Source organism: Somniosus microcephalus, chromosome 5, assembly GCF_052327205.1.
Source record: "Somniosus microcephalus isolate GS21.2 chromosome 5, FLI_Smic_1.0, whole genome shotgun sequence".
Classification (NCBI taxonomy): domain Eukaryota; kingdom Metazoa; phylum Chordata; class Chondrichthyes; order Squaliformes; family Somniosidae; genus Somniosus; species Somniosus microcephalus.
The window spans coordinates 253,455,169-253,469,451 of record NC_140991.1 but is presented as its reverse complement, the minus strand read 5'-3'; the positions used below and the strand labels follow the sequence as shown (position 1 = coordinate 253,469,451).

General features: G+C 42.7%; 1 protein-coding gene across 5 annotated transcripts in view; it reads left to right on the top strand.

Moving 5' to 3' along the window:
• Window positions 1–14,283, top strand: part of mcur1 (mitochondrial calcium uniporter regulator 1) — a 75,181-nt gene that overhangs the window by 7,991 nt on the left and 52,907 nt on the right. For all 5 annotated transcript variants that reach the window (XM_085988822.1, XM_085988823.1, XM_085988821.1 and 2 more), the window contains one exon: window positions 5,426–5,529. In XM_085988822.1, coding sequence (XP_085844948.1) covers window positions 5,426–5,529 — 104 coding nt within the window. The remainder of the gene's footprint in view (window positions 1–5,425; window positions 5,530–14,283) is intronic.

Below are 14,283 nucleotides of genomic sequence, written 5' to 3'. Positions count from 1 at the left end.
CCCAGTAAGCATTGTTACTGTCTAAAAGGAAAGGACTTGCACTTATAGCATCTTACATGACCTCAGGACGTCACAAAGCGCTTTACAATGAAGTACTTTTTTGAAGTGTAGTCACTGTTGTAATGTAGGGAAACGCAGCAGCCAGTTTGCACGTAGCAAGGTCCCACAAACAGCAGAGATACATGACCAGAAAATCTGTTTTAGTGACATTGGTTGAGGGATAAATAGTGACCAAGACACCAGGAGAACTCCATAGCTCTTCTTCAAATAGTACCATGGGATCATTTACGTCCATCCGAGAGAGCAGTTAAGGCCTCAATTGAATATCTCATCTGAAAGAAGGCACCTCCAACATTGCACCACTCCCTCAGAGCTGTACTGGATTGTGTGGTTAAGTCTGTGGAGTAGGGCTTGAACCCACAACCTTCTGACTCCGAGGCGAGAGTGCTACCTACCAATACAATACAATACAATACAATACAAATCGCTTTATTGGCATGATAAGGTACATCTTATGTTGCCAAAGCATCAAAATACATTTATGGTTGAACACATAAACGCGGTTCCATTCATACAGTGTATAAACAGGTATATCCCTGAGTTTATAAATATATTTTCGCCTTGTTTATATATACTCTTGTCTTAGTTTACTGGTTGTCTCTCTGTTCATGGCAAGCTGTAACATAGTGTGCCGCCAGTGTTACACAGCTTCTCTCCTCCCCCAGTAGGAATGGGAGTTTTTGGTTGTCAGTCAGATTTCTGAATTCAGGGCATATTTGTGAGAATTTTTGATAGAAATTCTCTCTGATGCCCTGATATTTTCCACAGGCTGTGAGGAAGTGCATCTCTGTCACTGAGCCAAGGTTGCAAAGTCCACTGATTTAAGACTGGTCAGTTCCTTAAGTGGTTAGATCTATCTCTGATGTAATTTCTTATTATAGATCTAAAAATAATAGCTATCAAGCAGCACATTTTCTACCCTGCTGCTTCTTTGTTCACCATGGGCGTCGAGTGCTCTGACCAGAGTTAAATTCAGGGGATTAATTGTGTAATCAATGCCACGCTTTAAAAATGGACTAATCATTACCAGAGCACCAGTATTTTACTTGCTGCAAGTATTATGGACTTTGTATTACCACCACCATCAGCAATAAGAACTGGTGATATTCAGCCATTTTAACGTATACATGGCTTTGTCTGGCAAAGGGCAAGTTATTCCTAATGCAAAAAAGCAGTATTTTAACATCTCTAGCATATTCCATACCAGAATATTTCACATGGCAAAACATGTGCAGTTTGTTACTGGATTTTTTCCTAGTGCCTCTGAAGCACCATGGGTCATTTTTCTACATTCAAGGTGGTGTATAAATGCAAGTTATACTTCATGTGATGTAGACGATTGTCACTGTGATAAGACAATGCGTTGAGGGTAGAGGAAGGTTGAACCCAGAGAGAGTCGATCTCACATTTTCCAATGATGGAAGAAACTGCATATAACAGTAAATCTAAAAAGTGCTCAGTCATTTGCAATGTGCTCACTTCCAACTAAAAAGGAGAACCTCTCACTGTGATACATGTATGTGACTAGACTATGTATTTGGTAACTGTTCATAATTTGGTAACTGAGGATAATTCTATAATATAACAATGGGAATACCAGTCAAATGCATTTCCAAAGCTGTTGTAGGATGTCAGTTGTGTAGAACATATTTTTCAATTGCATTAGTTGTGCCACTCCCTCCCCCAATCATGATTGCACATTGTGTTTTAAAAATAATTAATTTGACATTTTTTCTTTGAGGGTTTTATGACATCTGCGAAGAACAGTATAGCAACCATGAGTAGTTACTGGTGCGGCTGTGGTTTACCTCGCTGCTCTCAATACTGAAATGTCAGACAGAGCAATTAATGTTGGAGAAGACAGTGCTTGAAGTACCGAAGACTTAATATTCTGCGTTTACTCATCCACTGTTGGCTTTTTCCCCCCTTGGTAGCATTTATATGATTTATTTATATAAACACAGTTGTTGGTCTGATTATATTGGTCATGTTTTTCTTAATTAATCTCCATGGTTTTCCAACTACACTTATTTTTTTAATGATCAGAATGCTGGATGTTCTGCCACTAGTCCTAGTAATTGGGGATAACAACGGAAAATGCTGGAAAAACTCAGCAGGCCAGGCAACATCCGTGGAGAGAGAAATAGTCAACGTGTCAGGTCGAAACCCTTCGTCAGGACTGAAAAAAACACAGGAAATGAAACAGATTAAAAGGCCAGTTTGGGGGCTGGGAAATGGGGATGAAAGAACAAAAGAGAAGTGAAGAGACATTAAGAGGTATTCAAAATGAGACGAGATGGTAATAGGACTAGTAAAGAGACAAAAGACTGCTCTAGATTAGGTGTGAAATGCGCTGGCAGAATGAGAGACAGCTGCCATGTGGGAGAGAAAAAAAGGGGGAAGGGCACAAAACAAAAGTGTGGATAAAAAATATATAAAGAAATGTAATAGGGGCCGAGGTTATGATCTGAAATTGTTGAACTCGCTATTGAGCCCGGAAGGCTGTAAAGTGCCTAATCGGAAGATGAGGTGCTGTTCCTCGAGCTTACGCTGGGTTTCCGTGGAACAATGCAAGAGCCCGAGTACGGTGAGGTCTGAGTGGGAATGGGGCGGTGAATTAAAATGACAGGTGACCAGAAGCTCGGGGTCACCCTTACGGACTGAACGGAGGTGTTCCGCAAAGCGGTCACCAAATCTGCGTTTGGTCTCCCCAGTGTAGAGGAGACCGCATCGTGAGCAGCGAATACAGTATACTAGATTGCAAGAAGTACAAGTAAATCGCTGTTTCACCTGGAAGGGGTGTTTGGGGCCCTGGACAGTGGGAAGGGGGGAGGTATAAGGGCAGGGTTGCATCTCCTGCGCTTGCACGGGAAGGTGACGGGGTGCTGGGGGTGATAGAGGAGTGGACTAGGGTGTCTCGGAGGGAGCGGTCCCTACGGAATGCTGAAAGGGGAGGGGAAGATTCGTTTGGTGGTGGGATCACGTTGGAGATGGCGGAGGATGATCCGTTGAATGTGGAGGCTGGTGGGGTGAAAGGTGAGGACAAGGGAAACCCTATCGTGGTTCCGGGAGGGAGGGGCAGGGGTGAGGGCAGAAGTGCGGGAGATAGAACGGACACGGTCAAGGGCCGTGTCAACCACGGTAGAGGGGAATCCTCAGTTGAGGAAAAAGGAAGACGTGTTAGAAGCACTGGTGTGGAAGGTGGCATCGTCGCAACAGATACGGCGGAGACGGAGAAACTGGGAGAATGGAATAGAGTCCTTACAGGAGGCGGGGTGGGAGGAAGTGTAGTCCAGGTAGCTGTGGGAGTCAGTGGGCTTGTAGTGAATGTTTGTCAATAACCTATCCCCAGAGATGGAGATGGAGAAGTCGAGGAAGGGAAGAGTCAGAGATGGACCATGTGAAGGTGAGGGAAGGGTGGAAATTGGAGGCAAAGTGAATGAAATTGTCTAGTTCAGGGCGAGAGCAGGAAACGCACCAATACAGTCATCAATGTACCGGAAAAAGAGGTGAGGGAGGGGACCTGAGTAGGACTGGAATAAAGAGTGTTCCACATATCCCACGAAAAGGCAGGCATAGCTTGGACCCATGCGGGTACCCATAGCAATACTTTTGATTTGGAGGAAATGAGTGGAGTCAAAGGAGAAGTTGTTCAATGTGAGAACAAGTTCAGCCAGGTGGAGGAGGGTGGTGGTGGATGGGGACTGGTCGGGCCTCTGTTCAAGGAAGAAGCGGAGCGCCCTCAGGCCATCCTGGCGGGGGATGGAGGTGTAGAGGGATTGTACGTCCATGGTGAAAAGGAGGCAGTTGGGGCCGGGAAACAAAACTGTTAAAGTGGCGGAGGGCGTCAGAAGAGTCATGGCTGTAGGTGGGAAGAGACTGGACAAGGGGAGAAAAGATAGTCGAGATAAGTTCCGTGGGGCAAGAACAGGCTGAAACGATGGGTCTACTAGGGCAATCCTGTTTGTGGATCTTGGGAAGGAGGTAGAGGCGGGCTGTGCGGGGTTGGGGAACTATGAGGTTGGTGGCCGCGGGGGGGGCGGGGAGATCTCCAGAGGAGATGAGGTCAGTGACCGTCTTGGAAACGGTGGTTTGATGTTCGGTAGTGGGGTCATGGTCCAGGTGGAGGTAGGAGGAGGTGTCAGAGAGTTGGCGTTCAGCTTCCACTAGGTAGAGGTCAGTTCGCCAAACAACAACAGCACCACCCTTGTCAGCAGCTTTCATGACAATGTCAGAGTTGGATCTGAGAGAACTAGTAATTGGGCCTGTTTTATAGCCAATATATATGTGGTCAGTTCAATTTACTTTCAGTCGATGCTATTACATAAGACCGAACCAGGGTAATGTTGGGCAACATGATTAATTAGGCTGAGTTAGAAGTGCATGTTGCTGGCCAATTAAGTGTATTTTGCCTTCTAAACCACTAAACTCTTATGTAGCAGGAATTTTTATGTTTTTTTAAGTATTTGAAAAATTACAAAAATACATTAAAGTGGACTAAATATCGTGGTTGGTGGAATAGCATTTCTCTGATATTATCTAGTTTCTCGCTGCGGTTTGACAGTAGATTACAAACTGAAGGGGTGTGTGTATTGCAGATAGTTTTCGGGTGGAATGTGGGGGGGGCGGTGGAGAAAGCTGTGTGATAGAGTCCCATGAATGGAAGTAATGGGGCTTGAACAGCATGACAAAAGTGTAACAAATGACAGAATGACACAAGCCAGCATGGAAAAGGTTGTAAAGTGTGAGCTAACGGTTGAATACTTCATTGAGAGTTTTTGCACTACAACTTTAGTGCTGGTGCCAAGCAAAGTTGTAGTATAAATCCAGAGTTGGGGCATCCAGAGAGCTGCAGAGTGAGACTCAGTGGAGGCGGTAGTTTGTGCCTTTTGGATTTGCCACTTAATGAAGTGTAACTCCCACGTCTCATTTTAAAGTTCTGGACAGCTCAGCTGGGTAAATGAAGAGATTTAAAATCAGCTGTGCGGCTGAAGTTGGAGAGGGCAGTTGCCATTTAAATGTTGCATCAGCTGATAAAAATGCTCTGGTTGAAATGAGAGAGAACAGAAAGAAAAAGTATTTGTGGATGCCAGCTGACATGGTGAGAATTTTGGGTAGAAAGTTTGTAATATTGGGCGCTCGTTTTGTGTGAGGTTTGTGGATGTTGGGGTATAATTGAGAATGGGATTATTTTATGGAGGGATACTGTATAAAAGAGTATATAAGGTAAATGTCAGTTTTATTTCTGGGAGCTTCTGTTATTGATGGTATATCTGCCCTTTTCACTATTCTCATCATTTTTTACACTAGTACCTTTGTTCTAACAGGCTTTCCTGTTGCAATGTTTTGCTGTTTTTTCTCACAGGCTTCAGCACTAAGCAATCAGAGGTTGTGGTAGCTGCACTGCTGAGAATCATGAACTCCAGTATGGAAGTTACATACAAGGACATGGCAACCAAAATTCAACAAGTAAGGCAGCCCCAGTGATATAAAAAGCAAAATACTGCAGCTGCTGCAAATCAAACAAAAACAGAAAACGCTGGAGACACTCGGCAGGTCATTCAGCATCTGTCGAGAAAACACGTTTCAGGTACAAACATCAACTATCTCGTGTTTTCCCGATGCATGCTGTCTGACCTGCTGAGTGTCTCCAGTGTTTTGTTTTTCTTTCCACCCCAGCAGTATGGTACGCGATGTAAAAGAAATTCTTGATAATTGAAATATGACATTGCATCTTGTAAGCAACAAAGGATACTACAGGAAACTCTCTTTTATCCGGCACCGACGGGACCGGCATGGTGCCGGTTTATCAAAAAGTCCGGATTACAGAGAGGTATAGTAAAAGGTACGAGAGCTCCGTACATAGCAACAAATCCAGGCTTCCCTGTTGCTTAGCAACAGGTGCAGGAACTCCGGCCACAGATCCAGGCGTCCCTGTTGCTTAGCAACAGGTGCAGGAACCCCGGTTACACAGCCACAGATCCAGGAACAGCCACTAATATGAAGTAAAACTTACCTGAACCTACTCCTGAATTTTGCCGGTTAAGAGATTTCCGGTTATTTAGGTGCCGGTAAATCGAGAATTTCCTGTATGGTGTTTTGCAGACTTATAATTTAATCAGTGGCTTCAAAGAACCTCAAATTATAACAGTGACATTCTCATAATCAATCAAACGCAATGCTAAAATGATGCCCTTTCTATATATTTAACGTATGCTGGCTGTGTTTTTTTTTATTGCCAAGTCTTGGTCCTGCCATTTTCATCCACATAAAATGTGTGAGCCTCAAATAAAAAGTTGTGAACATTTCATGTTGAAATATTCTTAAAATAAAGATATGCTTTTGTTTAAAAACTCTTTTTTCCTACAATCTAATACTTTTTTTTAAAACTAAATGGAGTGGGTTCTTTTTAAGTAGTTTTTTGTGTTGCTGACTTTTTTAAAAAAGTTCAGAGATTTCTGTGATAAACTGACCACTGAAGATAGTGCAGACAGACCGGTCTGGCTGTTGGGTATCCTGCCAACTGTAGCATGGTTTATTTACTTTAGTGGTGTTGATTGGCCCGTAATTTGCAGTCAGCGACAAAGCAAAGGCGTTTGCCGCTGGCCCCGAAGTAAGCTTCACAGAAAGATCTTGCAATCTCTGTGGCGAGAAGTTTGAAATCGGCGTACGTTAATGGGGAATCCCTAACGCAAGCTGCTGTCACGTCAACAAGCTGTCTAAGCAGCCAATCAAAATGCAGAATTCTCACAGAAGTGAGAACCAGGAAGTGAGTAAGCTCCTTTGATTCTAATTTTTTTTATATGTTAGAGATTGGGGCTCTCGCATGGGGAAAAGGTAAACCTGAAATAAAGATAAACAAATTAAAAAAAAAATAATGGGCCATAATTTGCGGCCCCTACAGGTGCGTATGCGCCCGTAAGGGCCATGCAAGTTCCGGGTTTTCGCTCGCGAAGCACATGCGCGAAAACCCAGAACTTGCGATCTGTCAAGAATCTTCTTGACAGATCCAACGCATCCCTGGGAAAACGGCACCCGCAGGCGGAAAACTTCTGCCCAGCGAATGCCTGTGAAATTCTTACGCCTGCTTTTACCAGCGTAAGAGTTTAGATTAAAAAAATTTAAACATTTAAAAAAATCATTTATACATTAAAAAACCTGTACAATAAGTAAGTTTATTTTTAGCTCCTTTAAAACATTTAAATTTATTTTTCAGAAAATAAATTTTTGTTTTAATTATAAATGGCATTTAATTAATTTTAAACATGTAATTTTTTTAATTTATTTGATGTGTAGATGTATTTTTTGGGGTGTTCCCATTCATGCTTATGGGGTTTCCGTACATACACAATCCCCATAACCATGAATGGGAATTCCCTTCTTTCATTGGTTGGGCCGGCCCACGTGATCCCAGGGGCACTTGTGAACCACATGCGCCCCTGGGATACGCGGGCCTCTACCTGTGGGTACACGGAGAGGCCCAGGAGCGCGAATCTCCATATCTCCCGGACCACCAGGTACGCAGGCATTTTATTTGAGGATCGGAGGCATTTCCCCGCGGGAAGCATCCAACCGCAAATTCAGGGACATTTTTTTTTACGTTTCTTAAAAATTTGAATTTTTATTAAAATGGATAAATTTGACCACAAAATTTAAATTAGTTTTTCAGGGCAATAACATTTGCTTAGTCGTCAATATGCTGTTAAAACCCCAGTTACACCTAATCCAAAAGGGTCTAACTTTTAATGGGATATTTAACAGCGATATTACTGCGGAAGGGCCACGGTTTTCGTCAGTTTCCCTGATTTAACAGTTTACATTGATTGCCGGCGGGGAGGCCACAGCACAGCCAGTGTCGGAGCAGTGAATGACTGACCGCAACTTCAGGATTTCCGCATTAGGATGGGCATGTGCTACACCCTGAGTGCGATCAGTTTCAAAGGGGTAATAACAACGAATGCTGTTCGTTTGCTGTTATTACCCACCTCAAGTTCCGGACCATTATTGGAGAATGTTAAGAGCATGAGTGCTATGGGTTGCTGAGAATTTTAACCTAGGCTTTAATGTTGCCATGGAAACATTCATAGTATAGAACCATTGGAACTACGTCACAGAAGAAGGCCTTTGCAACCCATCCCATCTATGCCAGTGTTAGCTCTTCAACTGAAGCAATCTACTATATTCCCAATTCCTCCTTGTTTCCCTCTAATATTTTATATACTTTTTTTAAATGTTTATCCTATTCGCTTTTTAAATGATAGTTTCTGCCTCGGTAGTCACTTGTGAAGCATTCTATGTTCTAATAACTCTGAAAAATGTCCCCTTCATTTTTCTCATGATAATCATGTTTTATGCCCCCTTGTTACTGATTTGCCAACCAGTGGAAACAATCTTTCACTTTTTACCCTCTTAAAACATTTGATAACTTTGAAAACCTCCAGTAGATTCCCCTCTCACTCCTTTAATCTCTGCTCCAGTGTGCGTTTGGGGGGGGGGGGGGGGAAATGGCCCAGTTTTTCACACCTTTCTTCATTACTGTAACCTGATGCTGGCACCATTCTATTTAATCTCTGCTGTACCCTTTCCATTTCTAATCATCCTTTCTGTACTGGTTTTCCTAGAACTACCGCAATACTCTGCTCATGGCCTGGCCAGTGTCTTTTACAAACTCAACATCAGTTCCTTGCATCGACCTGAAACGTTAACTCTGTTTCTCTCTCCACAGACGCTGCCTGACCTGTTGAGTATTTCCAGCATTTTCTGTTTTTATTTCAGTTCCTTGCTTTTATATTCAGTGCCTCAATGTATAAAACTCAGGATCCTGTTTGCTTTTTTATGGCCTTTTCTCACTGCAGTCTTGCATTTCTGCAGTCTTGTGTATCTGTGCCTCTAGATCTCACTATTCCTCTGCTTTTATTTACAGTATATATGCCCTTTAACTGCCCAGATAACATCATTCCAACTTTTACTTAGACTGCTGCGAGGTTTAAGACAGTCTCCCAAGCACTTTGACACTGAGAATAATATATCAGTGATAAAGCTACTGAAACATTATAAATAACTTCATTTCTGTGACGGTAACTATTTAATTTAAAATGTTAACACTTTACCGATGCGCACCCTGCTGATTTTTTTCTTCCTCTTATCTTCTGCCTCACGGTCTTTAGCGGATATTTTCTATTCTGTATTCTATTTTCGATATTTACTGTAGTTTTTTTTCCATTCAAACTTTTTTTTGCGTTTCTTTTAACTTTGTACTTCCAGGTTTCTGTAATGTTCCTGTCTAATAGTTGTATCTGCATTAATTACATATATGCCTTCCCATACTTGCTTTGGTTTATTTCTCTCTATCCCTCTTCTATATCTCTGTCTGTATAATTTGAGCCCAACTGAATTGACATGTACACTCAATTATCATAGAAATTTACAGCACAGAAGGAGGCCATTTGACCCATCTTGTCCGTGCCGGCCGACAAAGAGCTCTCCACCCTAATCCCACTTTCCAGCACTTGGTCCGTAGTCTTGTAGGTTACGGCACTTCAAGTGCACATCCAAGTACTTTTTAAATGTGATGAGGGTCTCTGCCTCTACCACCCTTTCAGGCAGTGAGTTCCAGACCCCCACCACCCTCTGGGTGAAAAACATTCTGCTCAAATCCCCTCTAAACCTCCTACCAATTACTTCAAATCTATGCCCTCTGGTTATTGACTCTTCTGCTAAGGGAGATCGGTCCTTCCTATCACTCTATCTAGGCCCCTCATAATTTTATACACCTCAATTAGGTCCCCCCTCAGCCGCCTCTGTTCCAAAGAAAACAACCCCAGCCAACCAATCTTTCCTAATAGCTAAAATTCCCCAGCCCAGGCAACATCCTCGTAAATCTCCTCTGCACCCTATCTAGTGAAATCACATCCTTCCTGTAATGTGGTGACCAGAACTGCAAGCAGTATTCTAGCTGCGACCTAACTAGTGTTTTATACAGTTGAAGCATAACCCCCCTGCTCTTGTATTCTATGCCTCGGCTAATAAGGTAAAGTATCCCGTGTGCCTTCTTAACCACCTTATCTACCTGTCCTGCTACCTTCAGGGATCTGTGGACACGTGCTCCAAGGTCCCTCTGAACTTCTGCACTTCTCAGTGTCCAACCATTTATAGTGTATTCCCTTGCCTTGTTAGCCCTCCCCAAATGCATTATTTCACACTTCTCCGGATTGAATTCCATTTGCCACTGTTCTGCCCCCCTGATATTTTCCTGCAGTCTACAGCGTTCTTCTTCATTATCAACCACATGGCCAATTTTTGTATCATCTGCAAACTTCTTAATCGTACTTCCTACATTCAAGTCCAAATCATTGATTTATACCACAAAAAGCAAATGACCCAGTACTGAGCCCTGCGGAACCCCACTGGAAACAGCCTTCCAGTCACAAAAACACCCTTTGACCATTACCCTTTGTTTCCTGCCTCTGAGCCAATTTTGGATCCAACTTGCCACTTTGCCTTGGATCCCATGGGCTTTTACTTTCGTGACTCGTCTGCCATGCGGGACCTTATCAAAAGCCTTGCTAATATCCAAATAGACTACATCAAATGCACTACCCTCATCGACCCTCCTAGTTAACTCCTCAAAAAATTCAATCAAGTTAGTCAGACACGACCTTCCTTTAACAAATCCATGCTGACTGTCCCTGATTAATCTGTGTCTTTCTAAGTGAACATTTATCCTGTCCCTCAGAATTTTTTCCAATAATTTTCCCTCCACCAAGGTTAAGCTGACTGGTCTGTAATTACTCGGTCTATCCCTTCCTCCCTTTTTAAACAACGGTGCCACGTTAGCAGTCCTCCGGCACCACACCTTTGGAAAATGATGGTCAGAGCCTCTGCTATTTCCTCTCTCTCTTCTCTTAACAGTCTGGGATACATTTCATCCGAGCCTGGGGATTTATCCACTTTCAAAGATACTAAACCCCTTAATACCACCTCTTTCACTATGTTTATTTCATCTAATATTTCACACACCTCCTCCCTGATTGCAATGTCTGCATCGTCCCTCTCTTTTGTGAAAACCAACGCAAAGGGCTGGATTTTCATTGAGGAGGCGGGACTACAACTTTCGGGGTTGTAGACCCGCCTCCGTCGAGTTGTAGCCAACCCACGCGATTTTGACTTGATTGACCTTGTTGAGCCCGCCCAGCGGGCTCAGCAGGCCAATTAAGGGCCACCCGGCAACAGGTGACGTCACAGATTGATATTTCATCTGTCAAGATCTTTTGACAGATGAAATATCAGCGTTTCACAGTTGTTTGAAGCTGTCAAACACTGACGATCTGTACTCCAAGTTAATTCCTTCCTCTCAGGATGGTTTAGAGATCTCTCCGGAACAGAAAGCTGAATGCTGCAATTTTTGACCGATCGCGGCCATTCTGCTTTCTGTGCCGGTGAGATGAGGGACTCCCAAGACCTGAAGGATGGAAGGAAGGCTGTAAAGGTAAGTAAAACTTCTTTAAACACTTTAAACACACCAAACACACTTACCTCTGCACTCATGCACCCATCACTCACCTGAACACCGGACATCTCGACCCCTCCAAGCCCTTCAGCCCGACGGCCCGCCTCGCTAACTTGCCGTGGTTTGGAGCCGTCGGGAATCCCACACTTCAAGAATGAAAATAGGGATTAGGTTAAAAACTGCCTGTTAACTACCTGTTAATAGGCAGTTAATTGGCACTAATCCCCTTCCCACCTCGGGGAGGTGGGTCCCAGTGCGGGTCGGGTACCCACCTCCTTTGAAACTGGCATGGGGGCGGGATGGGTTCATGTCTTCGCCCCCGCCCCCCAAATTTCAGGATTTTAACCCCCCACACGCTTCCAATCCTGCCTCCACGGCCCAATGAAAATCCTGCCCAAAGTATTCATTAAGAACCATACCCATGTCTTCTGCCTCCACACACAGGTTACCTTTATGGTCCCTAATAGGCCCTACTCCCTACTCTTACTTTAGTTATCCTCTTGCTCTTAATGTATTTATAAAACATCTTTGGGTTTTCCTTAATTTTACTTGCCAATATTTTTTCATGCCCTCTCTTTGCTTTCCTAATTTCCTTTTTAATTTCACCCCTGCACTTTCTATACTCCTCTAGGGTTTCTGCAGTATTGAGCCCTCGGTATTTGTCATAAGCTTCCCTTTTTTTCTCTCTCCTTCCCTGTAGGCATATTGACATCCAGGGAGCTCTCGATTTGTTGGTCCCAATTATAATATGATTGCTGAATATAGTTAATTTGGTACAGTAAATTCTCCCAGCCAAAAAACCATGTCGTTGCAAGCTATTTTCTTTAAAAAAATAAAAACACTAATTATCTACATCTGTATCTTATCCCCTCCCAAAGTATTTTCTCATCTTTGCTGTACCTACCCTTATTGCATCTGCTCCAGGCCACTCCAATTATGAAACGCTACTGGGAATTGCACAAAAGGTGGTCAGTATGTAGTGGGGTGTGTGTGTTTCTCTTTCTCCCCCACGCACTCTGGACAAGCACCTGGTCTGTGCTCAGTAGCCTCCTATGATGGCACAGTTCTTGTGAAGGCTAACACAGCTTGTGAAGGCTAACAGATGTGACCTGAGTACAATCCCTACGACACAGTATATGGCGCTTCAAGGTGTTGGGCCACCATATTACCCCCAAAAAAATGAAAACTGAATGACAATTAAAACCCATAAAAAGTAGATGTTTATATGGGAATTAAATTATTTCCTTTCTTTTGGATTTCTTTTCCATTTAGGCATACTGAAAATGAACACCTAAACATTGAAAAAGTGGAATCAGATCCTTTTATAGTTTACAGTTTAATTTGCATGTCTGTATTTCACATTTTGTCTGCTTTTAATAATTTCCAAAGAGAGTATAATCACTAACCTGCTATATCCATAACTCAGATACTTATCAGTATTCAACTGCAATTAAAGCAGACTGGACATAGGAAAATTTAACGGAGGATTCCCCAAACGTATTAGCCTGCAGCTTAAGATTTTCCAGAAAATAATTGGCCGTGGCCTGTAATTTTCTGATTAGTGCTCCTTACAGGCACCATTCTGCAAAGCGAGTGCCTGATTGGGGAATCAGCCCTTCAGCTTCCTATTTGTGCATCTGTAAACACTGAGATTTCACCTCGATAAACTGGAGAGAGGAAAAAGATTTGCATCCTCCATAATGGTGTGATTTTTCTTTTATTCGCTATGGGATTTCTATTCTGAAATACTGAGGACTATCCGCATGCCAACTGCATCTATAAGTAGTCTTGAACAAAGCTGAATATATATACATCTGCAAGCTCTGGTCACACCATATCATTTAAAAATACAAACTTGGTCAGTTTTATCAGACTTTGAATAGATACTGAAATGTTATCTTGGAACTGAAGCATTCACTACATTTTGGTATTGTTATAAAGGAGTTTGAGGCAATAGCATCAAAATTGTTAAAGCAGTACACTGTATTCTCAATTCGGTTCTGTTCTGAAAGGTTGAAGTCCCAAAAAAATAGAAGAAGTGAACAACGTTCCCTCTACTTATTTTTGTACTGAGCAAGCCACGAACTCCTTTGAGTGTGATCTTTTCGTTCGTGGGCAGCTTTTACAGCAGGAACCACTTAAAAGCATATATACAGTAATGCCATATTGCCACCCCGCCATCTCAAATCATGAGACAATCAGACAAGGTTCGATACAGGTTTAACATAACTTCTGCTTTTTAATTCTACTCCTATAGAAATGAACCCCAGTGCTTTATTTGTACTTGTATGGCTTTTTTAACCTGCGTTGCTACTTTTAATGATTTGTGAATTTATACCCCTAGATCCTTTTGCACCTGTACTCCATTAAGACTCTTATTTTCCAAGGAGTAGATAGCTTCCTTATTCCTCCTACCAAAATGCACCACCTCATACTTATCTATATTGAAATTCATTTGTCATTTACCTGCCCATTCTGTAAATTTGTTTACGATAGAATTAATTAAAAGCTTTTAGTTCATCATCTACAAACTCTATTTCTTATGTTTCATTTGATTTTGAGCGATCAAGTGAAGTAAGTAGCTGGGAGGGGGGCGGAGGTGGGACAGTAGGGGAGGTAGGCCATTTGGCCCTTCGAGTCTGCTCCGCCATTCAACAAGATCATGGCTGATCATCTATCTCAATTCCACCTTCCTGCACTATCCCCATATCCCT